The 22,161-nt window shown below is 52.8% G+C and overlaps 3 protein-coding genes across 12 annotated transcripts in view; 2 read left to right on the forward strand and 1 right to left on the reverse strand.

Annotated features, from left to right (window-relative positions):
• Scn8a (sodium voltage-gated channel alpha subunit 8) overlaps window positions 1-18,517 on the forward strand; it is a 175,757-nt gene extending 157,240 nt beyond the window's left edge. For all 10 annotated transcript variants that reach the window (XM_052749004.1, XM_052749001.1, XM_052749006.1 and 7 more), the window contains 6 exons: window positions 428-712; window positions 2,724-2,777; window positions 3,245-3,382; window positions 4,286-4,390; window positions 6,671-6,941; window positions 12,254-18,517. In XM_052749004.1, coding sequence (XP_052604964.1) covers window positions 428-712; window positions 2,724-2,777; window positions 3,245-3,382; window positions 4,286-4,390; window positions 6,671-6,941; window positions 12,254-13,401 — 2,001 coding nt within the window. In that variant the 3' untranslated portion in view covers window positions 13,402-18,517. The remainder of the gene's footprint in view (window positions 1-427; window positions 713-2,723; window positions 2,778-3,244; window positions 3,383-4,285; window positions 4,391-6,670; window positions 6,942-12,253) is intronic.
• LOC128117119 (keratin-associated protein 10-2-like) lies at window positions 6,948-12,247 on the forward strand. The gene is made up of 2 exons (XM_052749010.1): window positions 6,948-12,043; window positions 12,108-12,247. The coding sequence occupies exon 1, from the start codon at window positions 9,744-9,746 to the stop codon at window positions 10,671-10,673; it is 930 nt and encodes a 309-aa protein (XP_052604970.1). The 5' UTR covers window positions 6,948-9,743; the 3' UTR covers window positions 10,674-12,043; window positions 12,108-12,247.
• Window positions 18,518-18,986: 469 nt separating the features above from the next.
• On the reverse strand, window positions 18,987-19,990 carry Tmdd1 (transmembrane and death domain 1). The gene has a single exon (XM_052747387.1). It carries the CDS (start codon window positions 19,854-19,856, stop codon window positions 18,987-18,989), a length of 870 nt encoding a protein of 289 aa, XP_052603347.1. The 5' UTR covers window positions 19,857-19,990.
• Between the last annotated feature and the right edge of the window lie 2,171 nt (window positions 19,991-22,161).

Raw genomic sequence — 22,161 nt, forward strand, 5'->3', positions numbered from 1 at the left:
CTCTGACTCTGAACAATTGTGTCTTGTTTTTCAGAGGGGGAATGTCTGTTGAAAGGCTTCTCATGAGCTTGCAATTGCTCAGATCTCCCTGAGGGGTGTATTTGGTCAGTTGAAAACGAGGGAGACTGGACTAAGAAATCATTTTTCTGGTCCCAGGTTGGTGCTTCGAAAAAAATCAGTCAGCTTGAGCAGGGGAATTTGTATAAACTGAAGTCAAACACAACTTATTAAAGTTCACTCAAATATAGTACAGAGACTTAGACATCTGGGGTCCTACCTGTGGACCTATCCAGTTAATGCCAGTTGCAAAAACAATAGTGTTTTCTTGCCAGAAAAGCCACAGAAATATCATTCCCCTCCTGGAAACCAAAAGAATGTGCCTTTCCACTTCCTGCCAGCACTCAGCAGCCTCCCCCTTCCAATGCAGGTGGTGGTGAATGCCTTGGTGGGCGCCATCCCCTCCATCATGAATGTGCTGCTGGTGTGTCTCATCTTCTGGCTGATTTTCAGCATCATGGGAGTTAACCTGTTCGCGGGAAAGTACCACTACTGCTTTAATGAGACTTCTGAAATCCGGTTTGAAATTGAAATCGTCAATAATAAAACTGACTGTGAAAAGCTCATGGAGGGCAACAACACGGAGATCAGGTGGAAGAATGTGAAGATCAACTTTGACAACGTGGGGGCAGGGTACCTGGCCCTTCTGCAGGTGGTGAGTGTGACAGCCGCAGACCTGGGGCAGGCGGGCTGCCGGCAGAGACCCCGTTTGATTCCTTCTCAACACTGTTCCCAGGGTCAGGCTCACTGTCCGGGGCTCTTGATAACGTGCCTTCCCCAAGTCGGTTTCAGGGACATACCTTTCCCCTGGCTTCCCTGATCTCACTCAGGAGAATCTGCTGAGCAGCACATACAAATGCTGCAGCGGGAAAAGGGGCTAGAGCAGTGGTTCTCAGCCTGTGGGCCTCGACCCCCACGGGGTCGCAGATCAGTTATTTACCAGTCGTAAAATTACCGTTGTGAAGTAGAAATGGAATAATTTTGTGGTTGGGGATCACCACAACATGAGGAACTGTCTTTAAGGGTCTCAGCGTCAAGAAGGTTGAGAACCACTGTGTTAGACGGACCATCTCTCCCCAAGGCGGAGTGTGCAGTTAAAGGGGAGATGATGAATTCAGAGGCCAGTTGCTGAAGTGTACTAAGGATTGGCCAGGGCTACCCTGCTGCCAGCCCTGCAGCTCAGCCCCAGACGTGGGTGGGCGTCGGTGTGTTGTTCTGCCGTCCCTAGCTTTCTTGCCCCCTCACCAATGCTTGGAACATTTGTTGGATGAGACAGTGTGCTGCAGGGAGAGCTGGTGGGGCTTTGCCTCAGGCAGGTGTGGAGCTGGCACACTAATGTGTACTGGATATGTAATGAGACAGATCGCTCAACTTCTCTGACCCTTTGGTGAATCTAGATAATAATACCTTGCCTAGTTGTTAAGAGAATTTGTGATTAAAAAAATATCTCAGCACAATGCTTAGCACCAAGTTAATTAAGGTAATTGTTATTCTGTGATTTTGTTCCTGATATTACCATGCCTATATCATTCAGTTGTTGTTAGTATTAAATGTAATAGTGCAGGCAAAGCTCCCAGCCCAGCCAACCATGGGAAGCACTCACTGTCCGATGCAGTAGAGGGGACTTAGTGGGATGTTCTGCATTCCTGTCCCATGGTGGTTCCTTTGCTGTCCTGTCACAGTTTAAGAAGTTGGGGCTTGGGGGCTGGAGAGATGGCTCAGTGGTTGATAGCACTGACTGCTCTTCCAGAGGACCCGGGTTCAATTCCCAGCACCCACATGGCAGCTCACAACTGTCTGTAATTCCAGTTCCAGGGGACCCATGGCAAAAACACCAATGCACATAAAATAAAAATAAATTAAAAAAAAAAAAAAACAGAAGTTGGGGCTCCTTGCGTTTAAGCTGTAACGGAAGGGTAGAGAGCCCTTGCCTAACATGGACAAGGCCCTAGGTTCAATCCCCAGCACCACAAAATAGTTAGCTAATTAATTAAAGAAGAAATAGGTTGGGCTTCTGACTGGAATCGGAGCGGCCCCAGAGAGCCAGTGTGCAGCCAGCAGCCAGTGCAAGTGTTCACTCGAGTGTGCACAGACCTGTGCTGGAGGTCACCCAGTGAGTAAAGAGGCCCCCGACGCCTGGAATCCGGGTGAGCACAGCATGGCTGGAGACTGTTGAGCTGTTTTCTACGTCATGCCAGCTCGAGCAGGCTGAAGGAGAGCAGGCTGCCTGGGAAGAAGCCAATCGCAGGGCTGCATGGTGTCCTAGTGAGGAGGAGTTCCAAGCCTGTAGGTCTGTCTGCTTAATGCAACTGTGAGGATTTTAGACCCTTGCTTATTGAATTCCCTGTGAAAAGGTGGCTCCTTGGTGGCAGTCCAACTACTCCAGTGGACAGTCCCCAGTGTCACCGTGGGCTCTGCTCTCAGGCCCTGTAGGCAAACGTCAGTCCAGTCAGCGCTGTCTAGGTCGATTTGGTCATATTTTCAGGGAATCTCAAAGCCTCCTTAGAATCTTCCTCGATAAAGTGAATCCTGTGTCCACGTACAGTGCGCCTGCCTGACCTCCCATCCTGTATTCTTGCCAAACTTAAGCCTGGCCGTTAGGACCCGGCCTTGACTCCCGACCACTCCCTAACAGGCACAGTCTAATGACTGACTCTGTTTCCCAGGCAACCTTCAAAGGCTGGATGGACATCATGTACGCAGCTGTAGATTCCCGGAAGGTAAGGAAGGACACAGGTGGTGAGCTGTGACCAGCTTAAGTGACAGAGAGGACTGCATGGTAGACCCGTCAAGGGACGAGTGGAGGACCTGAAGTGTCTCTGGACACTGACTGCTTGTCATGTTGACCGTAGATCCTTTACCTCCTCACACACTGGCTCTGCATGGCTGTTCATGCTGTTCACTTGACCCTGGCGGCGGCGACTGCCCTTAGGCCTGCCCCGAGTGAAAGGGTAGAAGCAGCCCTCCCTCCCCCTCACCTCCCTGTTCCCGATCCCCGGAAGTGACAGTGCCCTTGAAGGACAGGTGGACCCGGGGAGCAGAGACAAAGAGGCCTCCACCCCCAGTTTGTCAGCCGCAGGAAGGGAGAGCAGGGCCGGTAGCTTTGGCGTGTTGGAGTCGGCCCCCTGGTAACCCCCCGACCCTGAGCCAGGACCTGACGTGCGCACCTCTCCCTGTCCCTCCACAGCCTGACGAGCAGCCTAAGTACGAGGACAACATCTACATGTACATCTACTTTGTCATCTTCATCATCTTCGGCTCCTTCTTCACCCTCAACCTCTTCATTGGCGTCATCATTGATAACTTCAATCAACAGAAGAAAAAGATAGGTCTCCTCCTCACCTTGCCAGTGGTCAGAGGTCAACCAGACGAGGGGCACTCTGGCCTTGTCTGTAGAGAGGATCTGTCTTTCTCTGAAGCTCAAACTGCCACCTCATGGTAGCGCTGGCCGCTGTGTCCAGCTAGCGCCCCAGCCAACCCCTTTGGCTTGGGGCTGAATTTGGCGGTGTGTGGTTTACCAAACGTTTCCCTGCTTCCTCACGTTCCCGAGGCCACTCCTGGGGGGCTTTCTACCAGAGGGCTGTGGTGAGAGGCAGAGCTTGTCACGTGACCCCTGGCACCCATGGCCCCGTGGGATTTCGAGGCCCTCAGGGTTCACTCCCTCGCTTGCCCCACATGGGTCGTGATTCTTCCAGAGAAAACTGGATGACAGACTTACTCTCGTTTATAAGTCCAGTCTGTCTGGTGAGTCGAAAGAACCACAAGTTCCAAATGTTAAATTTCATAAAAAGTGAGCGCTCCAAATCTTTTTTTTTGGTATTTGGGAGGTGTGCACTGGGCGCGTCGGTGCACACCTTTAACGCCGGTGCTCAGGAGGCAGAAGCAGGCAGATAGATCTCTCTTCATAGTTCCAGGCCATCCAGGATTACAAAACAAAACAAAACAAAACAATACATTTGTATTCCCCTTGGTGTGACTGTCTTCTGGTCCCTTGCTCTCCACGTCCTGCCCTGAGAGCCTGTGGCCGGACAGTCCTGTCTCACTGCATGGCCTGGCAGACCCCTGACGCCCAAGCTGACACTGGGTAGTTGCCCCAGGAGTGACCCCTGCAGGAGCGCTCTCCACCAGGCTGACCTTGGAAGGAGAGCCTCTCCATCCTCTGGACCGTGGGCGCTCGGTCCAGCTCCCAAAGCCGATTCTAATTCTCCTTTCCTCATCCTTCCTTTACTTTGGAGGTCAGGACATCTTCATGACAGAGGAACAGAAGAAGTACTACAACGCCATGAAGAAGCTGGGCTCCAAGAAGCCCCAGAAGCCCATCCCCCGCCCTTTGGTAAGTACTCTGTGCAGGTGTAGTTGGTTTTTTTTTTTTTTTAACTCTTTGGGGACCCGCCCCCCAGCTCCCAAATAAATACATGGAGACTTATTCTTACTTATGAATGCCCGCCTTACCTTGGCTTGTTTCTGGCCAGCTTTTCTTAAATTATCCCATCTCTCTTTAACTACGTTTTGCCTCTGGGCTTTTTAGCTTTCTTTATTCTATGTATCTTTCTTTCCTCCTTACTCCGTGGCTGGCTGTGGCTGGGTGGCTGGGTGGCTGTGTGGGTGGCTGGGTGGCTGGGTGGCTGTGTGGGTGGCTGGGTGGCTGGGTGGCTGGCCCCTGGTGTCCTCCTCACCTTCTCCTTTTCTCACTCCTCACTCTCCTCCCTAGATTTCTCCTCCTACTGATTCTCTCTCCCTGCCAGCCCTGCCTGTCCTTCCTCCTGCCTGGCTGTTGACCGTTCAGCTCTTTATTAGACCAGTCAGGTGTTTAAGACAGACAAAGTAACACAGCTCCACAGAGTCAAACAAATGCAACATAAAAGAATGCAACACATCTTTGCATCCTTAAACAAATGTTCCACAGCATAAGCAAATGTAACACATCTTAAACTAATACCCCACGACAGGCAGGCTGGCTGCACATCTGGGTGGAAAGAACACACTAGGGTCACTGCAGAGGAAGCAGAAAGAAGTGACTGGCTGCCTGGTGGTGCCTGCTGATCCTCTCCTAGAGGATCCCCATCCACAACTCAATGAGACATCATCAGCCAGGGACTAGGGGTGAAGCGGGTTTATTTGTGCTTGGCCTGGGCCGGGAGCCCTCCTGTGCGGCAGCACACTGCCAAAGATGAATGAAAGTAGCCCTCCTCTCCCTGTTCAGGATTTGGTAGCCAGGCATGGTGGCACCAAGGCAGGAGTGTCACAGGGTAGAGGCTGGCCTGAGCTGCATAGTGAGATCATCTTTCAGATAACAAGAGCATTAATGTTTGGTCAATAATTTCTCTGCTGCCATGCCCTTAAACACGTGGCAGGAAGGATGTAAGCAGGGCCGCTTACATCCCATGACCAGGAAGCAGAGAGGGGATGTGGCGAGAGCTGGCTCCTCCTTTATGCCATCTGGACCCCAGCCACTGGGATGGCGCTGCCCACATTCGGGAGGTCCGCTCCCTTAGCTAGTCCTCGAAGACATCTCGGGCTGTGCCTCACTCATCTCCTGGGTGTTCTCCAGTCCAATCAGCCATCACTCTGGAACTTTTGAGAGTGAGAGTGCTACTGTTTCCTTCATGTTCAGGCTTTGCACCTGGTGCCAGAAATGGAAATCCAGAGAACAGGAGAGGCTGTTTCCCAAGCTCCCTGAATCTGGAAGCCAAGCCTGTTTTATTGCACATTAAAGTATAAAAATCAGGGGGCCTGGAGAGATGGCTCAGCTAAGAACATGGACTGCTCTTGCAGAGGACCAGGGTTTGGTTCCAGCACCCCTATCAGCAGCTCACAGCCACCTGTGGCTCTACTGCAGGGACCCGATGCCACATTCTCCTGTCCAGATACCTCATGTACACATACCATACATACACATTAAATGTAAACAAATCTTTAAAATAACTATTATAAACATTACAAATGCATGCACACTTACACACACACACACACACACACACACACACACACACTCAGATGTGGGCCAGTGGTCCCAGCACACTGGAGGCTGAGGCAGAAGGACTCCTTTTGAATTCCAGGTCAGCATGGGCCACCGAGTTGAGTTGCAGGCCAGGCTGTAGTACAGAGGGAGACCTTGCCTCAAAGCGGTTGACTGTTTGGAGGCTGTGAGAGGCAAGGATGACCCTCAGCTTTCTGGCTTCAGAGCCAAGATGAACAATGGAGAGGAATGAGCTGGGTCCTCGGGAAGGGCATGGTAAATCGGCACTCTTAGGAGTCATCAGGAGAGCTGGTGAAGAAGTGTGAGTGGAGATGGTGATGGAGGCTGTGGCCCGGCTCCCCTACTCCCTGTATCAGAAAAGAAGGAATTCAGGACTAAGGCAGCAGCTGGCCAGGAAGAAGGCCTCCAGGTGTGGTGAAGTCATGCACTCAGGAGAGCAGGATGGTGCTTGAGAACACTCTGAGCCCAGCTACCCTGATGCAGGCTGTCAGTGCCCCTGACAGATACTAGGGACACCGGCCACTGTCCCTGAGAAGGCGACAAGGGGCACAGGAAGGGCTGGGCAGCGGCTCTATGGGTCTAATGGTTTCCATGGATACTTTTCGTGAACGCTTTCCTATCTTTCCTTCGCAGAACAAAATCCAGGGAATCGTCTTTGATTTCGTCACTCAGCAAGCCTTTGACATTGTGATCATGATGCTCATCTGCCTTAACATGGTGACCATGATGGTGGAGACGGACACTCAGAGCAAGCAGATGGAGAACATCCTCTACTGGATTAACCTGGTCTTTGTTATCTTCTTCACCTGCGAGTGCGTGCTCAAGATGTTTGCCTTGAGGCACTACTACTTCACCATTGGCTGGAACATCTTCGACTTCGTGGTGGTCATCCTCTCCATCGTGGGTGAGTGGGCGGGGTCCGAGGATGGGCAGGACCCCAGCTGGGCGGGGGACCTCCGAGAGCCAGGGAGAGCTGGGGATTACTCAGGGCGGCAGGTGCTCTCGTGTCCTGCCTGTGTGGACTCCCCAGTCTCCACAGGCCTGCGGGCAGATCACGTGATCACGCGGGTCTCGCGTGCATGCGTGCGTGCGTGTGTGCGTGTGTGCGTGTGTGTGTGTGTGTGTGTGTGTGTCCTGAGTACCCCCAGCCCTCTGGGGTGTAAATGCTGCTGCATCTCAGAGGCAACAGATAAATTTGATTTGCTCTCAAGGGATTCAGAGTCTACCAGGAAAGGCAAAAGAAACTTGTTCTTTAAATGTGGCGGTGGCCTGGGGAGATGGCGCAGCTTCTAAAATGATTTACCGTCCGACTTCATTAGGGTTTCTGTCGCTGTGACGAAACACCATGACCAAAGGCGACTTGGGGAGGAAAGGGTTCATTTCACTTACAGCTCCATGTAACAGTTCATCATCAAAAGCAGTGAGGACAGGAACTTGAGGAAGCTGATGCATGCGGAGGCCACAAAGGAGTGCTGCTTGCTGGCTTGCTCCCCATGACTTGCTCAGCCTGCTTTCTTATAGAACCCAGGACCACCAGCCCAGGGATGGCACCATCCGCAATGGGCTGGGTCCTCCCCCATCCATCACTAATTAAGAACACACCCTACAGGCTTGCCTGCAGCCACAGCCTGTGGAAACATCTTCTCAGCTGTGGCTCCCTCCTCTCTGATAACTCTAGTTTGTGTCAAGTTGACGTAAAACTAGTCAGTCCACTGTACCAATATGAGGACCGGCCTTGATCCCCAGAACCCATGTTCTGGGGATGGTGTACACACTTACAACCCCTTCACTGGGGAGGCAGAGACAGATCCCTTGGGCTCACTGGCTGGCCAGCGTAGCCCACTTGGTGGGTTGTAGGCCAGTGAGAGACCCTGTCTCAAAAAACAAGGTAGGCAGCACCTAAGAAATGACACCCAAGGTTGACCTGTGGTCTTCATACACACACATGCACACGCACACGCACACACACACACACACACGCACACACATGCACACACACACGCACATGCTCACACTCACGCACGGGTACACACTCACAGTGATTGCCCTCTGGGGGCAGTGGTCACAGAGTGCCGGCCCTGAGACAGCACTGTGGGTGAGTGCAGCTGGAGAGCCCTCCCCGAGTTGCCTCACTGGGACCTTACAGCAGCACCAGAACTACCTCGTCGTAACTTCGCTGTCAGCTCGGTCACCCGGTCACCCAGCAGAAGCAGAAGTCAAGGTGGCCTCAAAGTTCGTGTTCCTTCAACCTAAAAACACAGCCGGGGTGAAGTCCTGGTGGGTGAAGAAAGAAATACGAGCCTGTTGGCTGTCCTCAGAACAGGCTGCCTTCTTGAAAGACACCCCAGGTGCTGTGTCCGTGCCTTGGTCACTGGGTGCACCTGGTTTTCTGAGGTTAGTGATTGTGGATACCACAGGCAGATGGCCCCTCTTAACCCATGCCCTCCAGTTTTGTCCAAAAATGTGTTAGCGTGTGGAACACTGAGTCATGGGACATTTTTCCCCCAAGGAAAGAATTCCTAAGCTAAATTATTGGCGGTGACAGGACACCAAGATTCCCTTTTGAAAGTCACTGTGCCTGTTCCCTTCTGAGATGAACCCCAGGGGAGTCTGGCAGTGAAGAAGTCTGGTTGCCATACTGTCGGCTTTTCTTTTCTCTTTTGAAGACTCACTTACGTCAGGGTGTGGTGGTGCACACCCTTTAACCCAGCACTCGGGAGGCAGAAGCAGGCAGATCTCTGTAAGTTCAAGCCCAGCCTGGTCTACATGGCAAGTTCCAGGACTATATAATGAGACCCTGTCTTAAACAGACAAAAAAGACTTGTTTATGTTTATGAGTGTTTTGCTGCATATGTATATATGCATCACATGTGTGCCTGGTGTTTGTGGAGGTCAGAAGAGGGTGTTGGATCCCTGAGAACTGGAGTTACAAGTGATTGTGAGCCACCATGTGGGTTCTGGGTACCAAACCCAGGTCCTCTGCAAGAGCAGCAAGTGCTCTCAAATGCTGAGCCCCTCTTCAGCCCCCCACTGCCCACTTCTACTTGACTGCAGCGCCCTGTGCGAGTAATAAAGGTAGCTCACATCTTAATGGAACACGCGGCAAGCCATGGCCACTATGATGTCCTGTGTGTTGATTGACAGTGTCAAGGGAACTGAGGCCCAGACAGGTTCCTGAGACCTGTGGCTGGAGAGCGAGCGTTTAACTCTGAGTGAAGGCCAACCTCAGCCAATCCATGCTCCCAGCTTCTCTGAAACGTGTGACCCTTGCCTACCGTACATGGACACTTTTGCCAAAACACTAAAGACGACAGAAGCCCAGACGAGTCACGCCCGTGGTTGTGCCGTCCTGTAACACAACCATACCGAGGCTTTCAATGTGGAGATTTTGATCAACTGTTAATTTATTCAGAAAGGAAAAGCATAGAAATTCTCTTTTAAAGGTAAAAGGAGGGCCAGTGAGAGGACTCGGTGGGTAAAGGCCCTTGCGCCAGGCCTGACGGCCCGAGCTTCATCCCACAACCCACTTGGTGGAAGGAGAGTCCTCTGACCGTCACATAAGTGTCATATCATGCACACACGGACACACACAAGCATATACAGACACATGCACACACAAACAAACAATAAAATGTACTAAAAATATGTTTTTTAAGTAAGAGGAGTTAAAATAAATTGGTCTGTGAAGTACCTGAGCGCCTGCTTCATGGTTCTGCTGGGGACAGCACTCATCCCTCATGCCTTTGTCAAGTGCTGTGGGCTCTCTGCAGCCTGCGTGTGTGTGTGTGTGTGTGTGTGTGTGTGTGTGTGTGTGTGTGTGTGTGTGTGTGTGTGTGCTGCAGCCTGCCTGTGTGTGTCTGCTGCAGCCTGCCTGCCTGTGTGTGTGTGCTGCAGCCTGCCTGTGTGTGCTGCAGCCTGCCTGCCTGTGTGTGTGTCTGCAGCCTGCCTGTGTGTGTGTCTGCAGCAGCCTGCCTGCCTGTGTGTGTGTCTGCTGCAGCCTGCCTGTGTGTGTGTCTGCAGCCTGCCTGTGTGTGTGTGTGTGTGTATGTGTGTGTGTGTCTGCTGCAGCCTGCCTGTTTGTGTGCTGCAGCCTGCCTGTGTGTGCTGCAGCCTGCCTGCCTGTGTGTGTGTCTGCTGCAGCCTGCCTGTGTGTGTGTGTCTGCTGCAGCCTGCCTGTGTGTGTGTGTCTGCTGCAGCCTGCCTGTGTGTGTGTGTGTCTGCTGCAGCCTGCCTGTGTGTCTGCTGCAGCCTGCCTGTGTGTGTGTGTCTGCAGCAGCCTGCCTGTGTGTGTCTGCAGCAGCCTGCCTGCCTCTGTGTGTGTGTGTCTGAAGCAGCCTTACCTCTTTTATTTACATTACTGAGAAGCAAAGGGGAGGGAAGGAGGCGGCTGAGGGCCTCGCGCCCACCCGCGCCAGGAGATGCACCCGCACCAGGAGATCCACCCGCCCCAGGAGATCCACCCCCACCAGGAGATCCACCTGCCCCAGGAGATCGATCACAGCTTCTGAGGAGGAGAGTGCCTGCCACTCTCCAGGCTCACCCTCCCTCCCTTCCTGCAAAGCGAGATTCTTTCCTGGCTTTCTTATTTTATTTTATGTGTTTTGCCTGCATGTATATATGTGCACCACATGTTTGACTGATATCCAAGGAGGTCAGAAGAAGGTGTCGAATTCCCCAGAATTGAAATTACAGACAATTGTGAGCTATCATGTAGGTGCTGGGAATTGAACCCAGGTCCTCTGGAAGAGCAGTGGATGCTCTTAACCACTAAGCCATCTCTCCAGCCCCAAATTTTATTTTATTTATTATTTTGTGGTGGGTATTTTGTGTGCATGTATGGCCATGCACAACATGCATGCAATACCCCGGAGGCCAGAGGAAGATGTTGGATCCCCTGGAACTGGAGTTACGAATGGTTGTAAGCCACCATATGGGTGCTGGGAATCAGACCTGCGTCTTCTGCATAAACAACAAGGGCCCTTAAGCACTGCACCATTCTCCAGCCCCTCTTTCCTGGCTTAAAACCTTCAAATGAGAGACTCTTGAGCTCTCTGCAGCTGAAGTCACAATACTTACGAATTCTTACGGCTAAGAGACACTTCAGTAGTTAAGAGCTTCGTGTGCGTGGCTGCTCATCTTGTCTCCTAGCACGTGGAAGGCAGAGAGCAGCATTGCATGGAGAGAGTGGCCCTGTTTCCTCCAGCCCTCCCTTCTGGCCCTTCCATCTCCTCCTCCTTCTGCAGCCTTCCTTGAAGTCCCCTCTGTTGCTCTTTTAAGACAAGCGGTCTGCCTGAGGTGGGTCACATAGGAGTGGACACAGAAGGACACCCGGTTGTCCATTCGCTTCCTCTTCTGCATGCAACCCCTCCTGCACCTTACCTGCTTCGAAACTGGTTCCTGTTCTACACCTTCCGCTCACAATCTCAGAGCACCAAGTGGAAGGCTACCCTGGACAGCCTCCTTTAATCTCCGAGGCTAACACCCTCGTGAGGAGATGGGGGGTGAGGAGCAAACCAAGAATAAGATACATCGAAAATGTGCAGCATTAGCAGAATAATTAGGACATGGAAGTCAAAGGGTAGTGTGTCTCAGGGGGAACCGGGACCTCTTATTCCCTGTTCATAGTTTAGAAACCCCGATGGCATAGTAGAGAGCATTTGAAAAGCTGTGTGTGCACACGCTGAGTAAATGGATCTTCCAGAAGGAAAACACAGATCTGCTTTGTGTGGGTCACAGGGAGGGATAATGTAAAGTCATTCTCATCTGAGGGACCAGTCTTGCAGGAAAAAAAAAAATCAACCTCTGAAACCTATAAATTAGAAAGATAGTCCTGTATCGTTTCCTAACCATGGAGGACACCCTGCTTTTTATGAATTCACACATAGTAAAACTGTAATAACACCAGAGCTGCTGAGGTTTCTGGGTCCTTGAGGGTTAGGTGCTGGCCGCTGTTAAGTTTGAACACAGTTTATGTTGGTGTTCTCTACTTTTCTGTATGTTTAGAAGGTGTGATTATTTTAGTTTGAGGGTTCAGCTCGTGGTGTTCTCTACTTTTCTGTATGTTTAGAAGGTGTGATTATTTTAGTTTGAGGGTTCAGCTCGAGTCAAAGGCACTCACTTTACATGCCCTTTGAACTTCTACATTTCCTAATGCCAGGTAAAAGGAGGGAAGGGTGTCTCTGACCTCAGTAATGGCGTCCTCTGTTCCTCCTTTAGGAATGTTCCTGGCTGATATCATTGAGAAATACTTCGTTTCCCCAACCCTGTTCCGAGTCATCCGATTGGCCCGCATTGGGCGCATCTTGCGTCTGATCAAAGGCGCCAAAGGGATTCGCACCCTGCTCTTTGCCTTAATGATGTCATTGCCTGCCCTGTTCAACATTGGCCTTCTGCTCTTCCTGGTCATGTTCATCTTCTCCATCTTTGGGATGTCCAACTTTGCATATGTCAAGCACGAGGCTGGAATTGATGACATGTTCAACTTTGAGACATTTGGCAACAGCATGATCTGCCTATTTCAGATCACAACCTCGGCTGGTTGGGACGGCCTGCTGCTGCCAATCCTGAACCGCCCCCCTGACTGCAGCCTGGACAAGGAACACCCAGGGAGCGGCTTCAAAGGGGACTGCGGGAACCCCTCCGTGGGCATCTTCTTCTTTGTCAGCTACATCATCATCTCCTTCCTGATCGTGGTGAACATGTACATCGCCATCATCTTGGAGAACTTTAGTGTAGCCACAGAGGAGAGTGCTGATCCACTGAGTGAGGATGACTTTGAGACTTTCTACGAGATCTGGGAGAAGTTTGACCCTGACGCCACCCAGTTCATCGAGTACTGTAAGCTGGCCGACTTCGCAGACGCCCTAGAGCATCCTCTCCGAGTGCCCAAGCCCAACACCATTGAGCTCATCGCCATGGACCTGCCCATGGTCAGCGGAGATCGCATCCACTGCTTGGACATCCTTTTCGCCTTCACCAAGCGGGTCCTAGGAGACAGTGGGGAGCTGGACATCCTGCGGCAGCAGATGGAGGAGCGGTTCGTGGCATCCAATCCTTCCAAAGTGTCTTACGAGCCTATCACAACCACTCTGCGGCGCAAGCAGGAAGAGGTGTCCGCGGTGGTCCTGCAGCGTGCCTACAGGGGACATTTGGCTAGGCGGGGCTTCATCTGCAGAAAGATCACCTCCAATAAGCTGGAGAATGGAGGCACACACCCGGAGAAGAGGGGAAGCACCCCGTCCACAGCCTCCCTCCCCTCCTACGACAGCGTGACAAAACCTGACAAGGAGAAGCAGCAGCGGGCAGAGGAAGGAAGAAGGGAAAGAGCCAAGAGGCGAAAAGAGGTCCGAGAGTCCAAGTGTTAGAGACAGCGAGAAGGGAAGCTTACACCCGCTTAGCCCTGGCAAGTGAAAGCCTGTTTACAAACTCCCGAATCTCACGGATGCAGAGCAGCTGTGGAGACGCTGGACCGGAAGACCTATACCAAACATAGTCTGCTTACATGGGACACGGTTGCATCTGGAGCAGTGACCTGCCGAGGGCAAAGGACCTTGCTCCCTGGACTCACGATTTTCTATCGCTTGGGCAGGTGGTTACTGCATGTTCCACACTCAGTCAATGCAACTTAGGACTACACTAACAGGATACAGAACAGAGGCGGCTGCCGGGACCAGCAGACTGCCGTCGCAGCCAAATGGATTTTATTTTTTCATTTGTTGATTCTCAGAAGCAGAAAGCATCACTTTAAAAGTTTGTTTGTTCATGCAAACAATATTTGCATTCTTACATTAGTTAAGCTAAGCAGCAAAAAGAAACACACTCACACACACACACACACACACACACACACACACACACACACACACACATTCAGCCTATGTCACTAATTGTCTGTTTTCTTTAACATAAGCAGCATCTTCTCCACATGGGCGTCACGTGGTTTGGAGATGGGTCGGGGAAACAATCAGGTATTTTCAGGCTGAGGAGGACTTGCTCAGGCCAATTCCAAATATTGTGCTCGTTCAATGCGTAGAAATGATTTGCATGATGGCATGCCGTGATCAGAAGTCATGCATGAGATCCATACACCACAAGACACTATTAATCCTGTCCCCTGCACTGGGTCAGCCTTTGGACAGGACCCAGCCTTGCACCGTTCACTGTATTTGGAGAAATGGTAAGAGTTCCATACCGGCTGCAATTCTTTCTGAGTTCTTAGAAGTCTTTCATACACCTCTGGGTAGGGAAACATAATTAACCAATTGACCACCACCACCACCAACAGAAACAATCCAACCCAACAAGCAGATGGATCCGTTGTGTGTACATGTTTAACAGACATCTCAACATACAGCCATTGTTGCACATTTTGCAAGGTAAATATCTAATGCTGCTCTGTCCAGTACATGGGGAGACTTTGGCCCCGAATGGCTTGTACTATTAATGTCACTGTAAAACCAAATCCTAGGGCTAAAAAAACAAATAGGAAAAGAGTTCATTTGTATCTTGCAATATTCTAACGATTGTTTAGCCTTCCTCCTGGAGAACTGTCACTGAGGTAGAGATACAAGTGCTATTCCTAGTAGCATGTATCTCTAGGAGGCCTTTGGGGGACTTACAGAAACCTTTCTTTGGGGGTTATGGGGTGCTCACTTCATTCGGTGTCATGTCTGTCTGCATTATGGCTTTTCTCAGGCTCAGGGAGATGTGGAAAGGGGTCCAGGGGTTCCAAACCTGCAGAGGGATTCACGTGCTCCATCACCCTCCTCCAACCAGCAGGGCTTCCCTTCCCAGCTGCCAGGGCTGGGTAAGGGCAGCAGTGTTGCTTGGGGTGGGGCTGCGGGCTCTTCCGTTCATGGTCTTCAGAATGACGGTAACTAGCAGGACCTGAGGTGGAGGTGGGGCCACTCTGGACCAGCCACTTGGTCCTGTCACTGCACTGGCTTTTGTGAGAAAGGGACTCGTCATTCTGCTGGGTGTCGCGGCTTCCCTGGCATTTCCTCTCTGCCCACCTTGCTTTCTGCTTAGGGGATGACTTCTGGGAGAGCGCTATAGCTTCCATCCCATCTCCTGCTTTGCAGAAGACAGCTCTTAGCCCAGGGTGTCTCTCCTGAACACAAGGCTTCAAAGCCAAGATGCTGCACTTGAGTGTTAGAAAGTCTCTCCGAACCAAGTCAGCACCGTCCTTCCTGAGCACAGGGTGGAGGGAAGCGAGCAGTCCACCACTAGACACGTTAGACCAGTCTGCCTTGCGGTGGCAGCACTTTGGATGTGATCTCACAGTCCACTTGACTAGTTTCGCATAGAACCAACCACAGCCAGTTGGTGAGCAGAGCTTCCTCTTGAGGGACCGGTAGACACTGTCCTGCTGTCCTAAGTGTGCCGGGACCAGCTCGGGAAGTGTGGCAACGCCACTGCTGCTGGGGCGAATGTAGAGAACCACGTACAGGCACGTGACGTCGTAAACAGCACAAAACAGAAGCTGACGTGTGTGGTTATTCTTTTTAAGAGAACTATAAATACTGTAACATATAATTTTATTTTATTGGCATGCCTTTTGTAAATACAAATTACTAACTTATTAAATAGGAAATGGCTTCTGGCTTATGCCATTGTCATGTTTATTTTTATTTTTTATACTTTCCTTTCTTCTTAGAACTAGATGCTGTCAGCCAATGTACACCCCAACCAGACAGACAGACAAAAAATTTTTTATTGCTAATGGTCTTTTCCAAAACAACAAAAAAATATATATTTTTGTTCCAATGTGCAATAAATTCTAACCACTTCTATGCAAGATTTGGCTAAACTTAATCATTGTTCTTAGATCTTGAGATGGGCAACAGCTATTTGATCTTGCTAGGAACACCAAGCGCCATGCTAGTAATGTTCTTAAGCTACTAGAGCCTAGATCTGACCCTCCTGACCCAGCCCATCAGGCTGCTGCCTCCTTCCCTGCCTCCCTCCTTCCCGCCTCCCTCCGGCCCGCCTCGGGATCTCACACCTCCGCCCAATGATTAGACCTTCCCACCTGTTGCTCCTCCCCCTCCTTCCCTGCATCTGGCCACTCCCCCTCCCTCGCTTTCTCTCCATCCTGCTCCACACTTCTTGTGAACCACACCATCACCAGCAGTTCACACCCGCAGTTAACAGGCATCGAACCTAAAGAATCAATCGGCTATGGCAGTTTCGAGTTGGTTCCGTTCTGTTTTGTTCCGTGTCCTCACAGAGTGAGCAAGTGGCGACGCTTTGCCAAATATTCATGAAGCCCACCAATCAAAGAGCAGCAGCAGCCAGTACCACTGCACATATATATATATAGATATATAAATATAAATATTTATTTTTTTGTAGCCGGGTCCTTGGTGCAGTATTTATATTCCACGATCCTCCTTTAAAAATAAAAATAAAAAAAGGACAAAAAGCAAAAAGTCATGTGATGCTGTTCATTTAAAACAACGCAGAGCCAAAGCCCCTGAGCAGGAGCCAACATGACTGCTGGTTATACCATGAAAACACTTCCCCTCTTCCTTAACTTCCCTGTGGCTTAGGGTGAGGAGACTGGGAAGCCGAGCCGAGGGTGAGAGCCAGAGTGGCCTGCTCTCGCCATCACTTAAGCATTTGAAGCTATGGGCAGAGAGAAACAAGCTCCCTGGCAGGGCCCCCGGCACTACGGAGCCCAAAGGGCTCCTTGCATTTGATCTCCACAACCAACGTAAACTGTAAACGACCAGTAGAGTGCTAGTGAATGCATGGAGGCCAGCGCTGCGCTAAACGAGATGTGATTTCAAAACAGACCATTACTATAAGCCAAAAGGAAACAAAATAAAAATGGCCCTTTTTACCACACAAGGGAAGCCTGTCTCGGTGTGTGTGTGTCTGACTTGCCCATTCTCGAGTTCTGGAAGGGGTCTGGGAGCTGGGACCCTGGAGCATTTGGGAAAAGGAGACGAGGAACCAGAGCCTCCCAATTCTGGCTAAGTAGAGACTGCAGAGAAAAGCCAGGTCCTGATCCCCGGGCCCCTGCGGCTGGTTGCATGTGGCATTACCCCTTAGGCTGGGCCCCTCCCTCAGCTGTCTCACCCAGCAGAGCCCCCAGAGATGACCCCAGCCAACCCAGCTGGCCTGGCCTAACTTCTGCCTCGTTCATGGAAATGATTTACGAAAAAACTACCCCCATCCCCCAAAGCTAGTGCAAGCCGAGCAGCTTCCGCTCACTAGCTAGTGCTGGGCCCTGCCCTTCATTCATTCCCGTAACCAGACCAGCAGACTGGGGCCGTCCCCTTCACGTGTGTGCAGGGGAGGGGACACCCCTCTCCAGGCTGTGTCTCCTGGTCTAGGGACACTCAGGAGGTCTTGAAGTGCCCACTCTAGTAGCTGACTGGAGAGATGGCTGGTAGGTCAGTCCCCATCCTTGTCCTCAGCCGCAGCCTCCGGGCCTTCTGTGGAGGGTTCGGACTTAGTGACTTGATTCCTGGGCATCCTCTGGAACGATGCCTCTTTCTTTTCTCAGATGTTGCCCAAAGTTTTGCAAAAAGCTTCGTTCATTTTCAGGTACTCCCCCACCCCCTAGAGAATCAGCTGCCGGCCAGTCAGTCGGGGGGGGGCAGGGGGCGTCGGGAAAAGAGGAAGTCTGGGTGTGAGGCCAAGACTTGCACCGGGCTAGTGCTAATTGGATCCTCTTCTTAAGGCTTCCTCCATCAAAACACTCCTGAGGCGCCCCTGCCCCTGCCCCTGCCCCTGCCCACTGCTGTTTGCTGTACATAGAGGCTAAGTGGGGCGAAGTGGGCAGGTGTGCACATGTGGTGTGTGTGTGTGTGTGTGTGTGTGTGTGTGTGTGTGTGTGTATGAAGAATGTACATAGGTAAAGGGGAGCGTGGTCCAGTGGTTCCAGAAGAGGGACAGAACTGTGTTCCATCCCTAGCTTGACCACTGGCTCGCTGTGTGGCCTTGGGCAAGTCACTTAACCTCTCTGTGCCTCAGTTTCCCCATCTGTAAAATGGGGGTAATAATACTGACCTACCTCACAGGGGTGTTGTGAGGCTTTAACTAGGTGTTTTGTAAAGCGATCTGAGATACAGAGACCAAGGCGCCAGGGAAGGGCAAAGCATACTGTGGACTTGAGGAAGATGAACTAGTACCATAAACGCTGCTATTCTGAGAGCCATTTTAAACTGCACTGCTGCAGCCCATCCCCGCTTCTCATCACCAGGACAGCAGGTCGAGAAATGTCTTTCCTTGCACTTGCTTCTGGGGTTCGTGATTCTTACAATTTTTTTCCCCCTTGCTGTATCTCCTTCCTTCCCCGCCTCGACTCGTCCCCGTTCTGTTTATGCGGAAATGGCAGAAATGCTTGAGAAATGAGAATGTATAAGCGGATTGGAAGTTTATAGTCTGAATTTTCAATTTTACTTTGTACTGTACATCTTTTTACTTTAGAATTTGCAATAAAGGGTTACGTCAATCTTGTTTTCAACTCTCCTCTTGGACTGGCTTGTCATTCTGTCACGGCTCTCGCCCCAAGCCCCTGGCCTTAGGACTGCCGGCTGCAGGTTCTCCAGGGCTTGGCTCATCCTTCGGAGGTGGGCGGGGGAGGTGCCAGGTTCCTGCTGGGCCTTCAAGAGGAGTAGCGCGGCACACCCCAGCCGGGCCCCAGCTCCTTACTGCACCCGCACCGGCCTCTGGGGCGCAGACTTGCCAGTCGGCTCTGGGTTCAAGAGTCCCCACCGCGCCCCTCACGGAGAGGTGAGCAGCTTCCTGGCACGGAATGGATACAAGAGTGTGTCCAAAAGCGTGGCTCGGCAGGCGGGCGCTGGGCAGCGCTGGGGACCCCTGGCCGGCTCCCGAGGCCCAGGACGCCCGTTTCCATCCACTCGGCGACAGACTGCGCCCTCCACGGCCTTTGGAAACTTTAGAGCGGGGCGGCTGCTGTGGGGGCGCTGCTCGGGGTTCACAGTGGCAGGCCGTGGGGGGAGGGTCCCTGCGGCCCCCAGGCCGGGGGCAGGAGCGGCTCTGCTTCCCAGCCGCCGGGCGCGGGGGCCGGCCTGGGCCGGCCGGGGGCGCAAGGCCGCGCGGGGTCTCCGTCGCCGCCCGTGATCCACAGCGTGAGCACAGTGATCATCGCCCCGCTGCCCAGTGCGCCCACGAAGCCGGCAAGGAGGCCGAGCGCCAGCGGCCCGACCCAGGCTGCTGGGCTTCGCGTGTACGGGGGCTGCGGCAGGCGCTCCACGATCAGCTCGAGATCGTCCCAGGAGGGCACGGAGACCGCGGAGCGACGTTCGCGCGGGGCCGGGGCGGGGGCCGAGGCCACCGGCGGCTGCACGTAGTTCGCACCCGACCTGCGCAGCTGCAACGCCGCCTGCTGGTGGAGGTTCTTGGCCAGCTCCCGCGCCACGTCGGGGCGGCCGCTGCGCCGTAGGGCCCGGGCCACGCGGTCCCACGACAGGGCCGGGGCCTTGGCGGCCAACCAGGACGCCAGCGCCTCGCGGCAGCCGTCGGACACCTCGCTGGACTCCGGTCCAGCGCCCTCCGGTCCCTCCGACGGCTGCTCGGCTGCCGCCCGCCGCCGTTGCCCCACGGTGCCCTGCGCTCCAGGAGAGGCTGTGGGCGGCTTGGGCCGGGCCAGCCGGTCCTCAGAGAGCCGGGCGAACTCGGCGTCCACGTCGGGCTCGGGCGCCTCGAGGAGCGATCGGAAGTGGCTGCACTCCTCCGGGGTCAGCAGCTCCGACAGGCGGACTGCCGCGTGAGGGCCCATGGCGTCCAGCGCGCCCGCGGGGGCCAGCGCCCAGTTGCAGAGCGCCAGGACCAGCGCCCACGCCATGGCTCGGCCTGAGGGAGGGGTTCCGAATGCCGCGAGGCTGGGGATTGTGGCGGCGCAGAGGCGAGGGACATTCGTGGAACGCCGACGCTCCTGCCAGAGAGAAGTCAGCCACCGCGCGCGGGGGCGGGGGGGGGCACAGATCTGAACGCTCAGAGTCTAGGGAAAAGCGGCTCCTAGCAGCCCCCCACCCCGGTGGAGGGCGGGGATTGGGTGGCAGCCCGGGCCTTATAGTCAAGGGCCTAATCTAAACCCACTGAAACCCTAGTCTAATTCATTTGCTGTCCTTCGACTTCTATCGGAAGCGCTGGACGCTCTGCAGCCAAGGTCCAGATTCTCTCGGCATGCTCTCACGTCTGCTAGATTAAACCCTCAACTTCTCAGGGTTGGGCAAATTCTCCCATCCCCACACACTGGACCCCCACTTACCTGACACATCTGTTCCCAAGGTGGCTTGACTGTGATTTGGCCCCGCAGTCTGGCAATTCGGCTTCCATGGTGGACCCTGCTATCTCATGCCCTCGGGCAGCCAGGGCATGTCAGACACACTGTCCACACACATCATAGCCCCGTCTCCAAGTCTCCTCCCACCACCATCATGCTCAACACACTGCAGCTAGACCTTTTTACTGCCTCACCCATGAGACTGAGGTCCCCGCATTGCCCCAGTAGTGACCAGTATATTCAGCAAAGGTTTGTTGACTCGGTGTGTGAATTCTTGCGAAGCAGGCCCCTGTCCACAGCCACCTGTCCACCTACATGCAAAGGCTTGAGGGTAGCTTGGGGTCCCGCCTGACTCATCCAACCTCAGGTCTCCTCACTCCTGTCCCCATTTTATGCTCTTGTAACGAACATAAATGATGTCAACAATGCCCTCTCCAGTCTCCATGTTTTGCTGACCTCTACCCCTCCTGCCTGGGAAGGCTCCTGACTTGTCGCTTGTGGGTACTTTTGTTTTTTTTCCGTGTGTCTGTGTGTGGTGTGGGGGCACCTGTGTGTGTACTAGTACAGGCCTGAGGCTGACGGGCTCAATCACTCTGCCTTATTCACCAAATCAGGGTCTCTCGGTTGAAGCCAGAGTTCACTGATAGGGTTAATCCAGCTAGCCATCTTACTCTGAGGGAACCCCCTACTTCAGCCTTCCAAAGGCTGGAATTACAGGTGAGCTGCCATATCAAGCCAGCATTTCCACGGGTGCTGGGGATCCAAACTCTGATCTCCACATCTGCCTGCTGAGCCGTCTCCCCAGCCCTCGTGGGCACTTCCCCCCCCCTTGTTTTTCAAGACAGGGTTTCTCTGTGTAGCCCTAGCTGTCCTGGAACTCACTCTGTAGACCAGGCTGTCCTCGAACTCACAGAGATCCACCTGCCTCTGCCTCCTGAGTGCTGGGATTAAAGGCGTGTACCATCACCTCCTAGCTCCCCTTGGGCATTCTTGAGAGAAGCCCTGTGTTCTTCATTGGACCACTCTTCTAGAAATACCAGGGTCTACTCAACAGAAGTCCCCAGTGACTGTATCAGAACCAAACAACCATGCCAGCTGTGAGAAGATTCCTAGGATCCACCCACTCCCGGCACCCTGACCTACTTATAGTTATATGTTTATATGGTCTGTTTGGAAGACTGTTCCCACTATGGGTTCTCAGGGGTGTCCTTGGCAGCGTGGTTTTATTCAGCACCCCACAATGTCATCATTCAACAGGTACATGATAAACTGCAGGAGTGCACATCTGGACCGCCAAGGACCAAAAGGCAGGGCTCTTTGAATCCTGGAAAGAGTCAACTTGTCTCTCCAGAGGCTGCTTCTGGCAGGCAAAGCCCTGGGATAGCAGTGGGTCCCAGCCTCTCCACAGAGCTCCACGGTGCCCCTAATTTTCCCATCTCTCAGTCTATCATGAGCTGTCAAAGATAACTGGGACTGAAAGATGGTGAGGAAATGGACAAAGGACTTCATGTAGCCCGAAACCCTGGGCTTTGGATGTCTCCACACCTTGCCCTCTACCATGTGGAAGACAAGTATGACCCTCACCTCAACCAGGGCTGCGGGTATGCTCCTGAGGGCCCCTCTTCCTCTTCAGCTCCCTTCATTCTACCAACATGTTCACACTTCACTGCTCCTCATACTTCAGAGTCTAGGGCTACAGTGAATCAGCTGGGAAGGATTTTTATGTGACCTCAGGCCAGCAATGGACAACCACTGGCATGGAGTGAACAGCAACGCCCCATTACTTTTTGCTGAAGAAACAGAAACCAGAGCCACAGCCAGGGTAGCCAACCTGAGTAGCCAACCCTCCCCACATCCCACTACC

This window comes from Peromyscus californicus, unplaced genomic scaffold, assembly GCF_007827085.1.
Source record: "Peromyscus californicus insignis strain IS unplaced genomic scaffold, ASM782708v3 Scaffold_20__1_contigs__length_68692818, whole genome shotgun sequence".
Taxonomy (NCBI): Eukaryota; Metazoa; Chordata; class Mammalia; order Rodentia; family Cricetidae; genus Peromyscus; species Peromyscus californicus.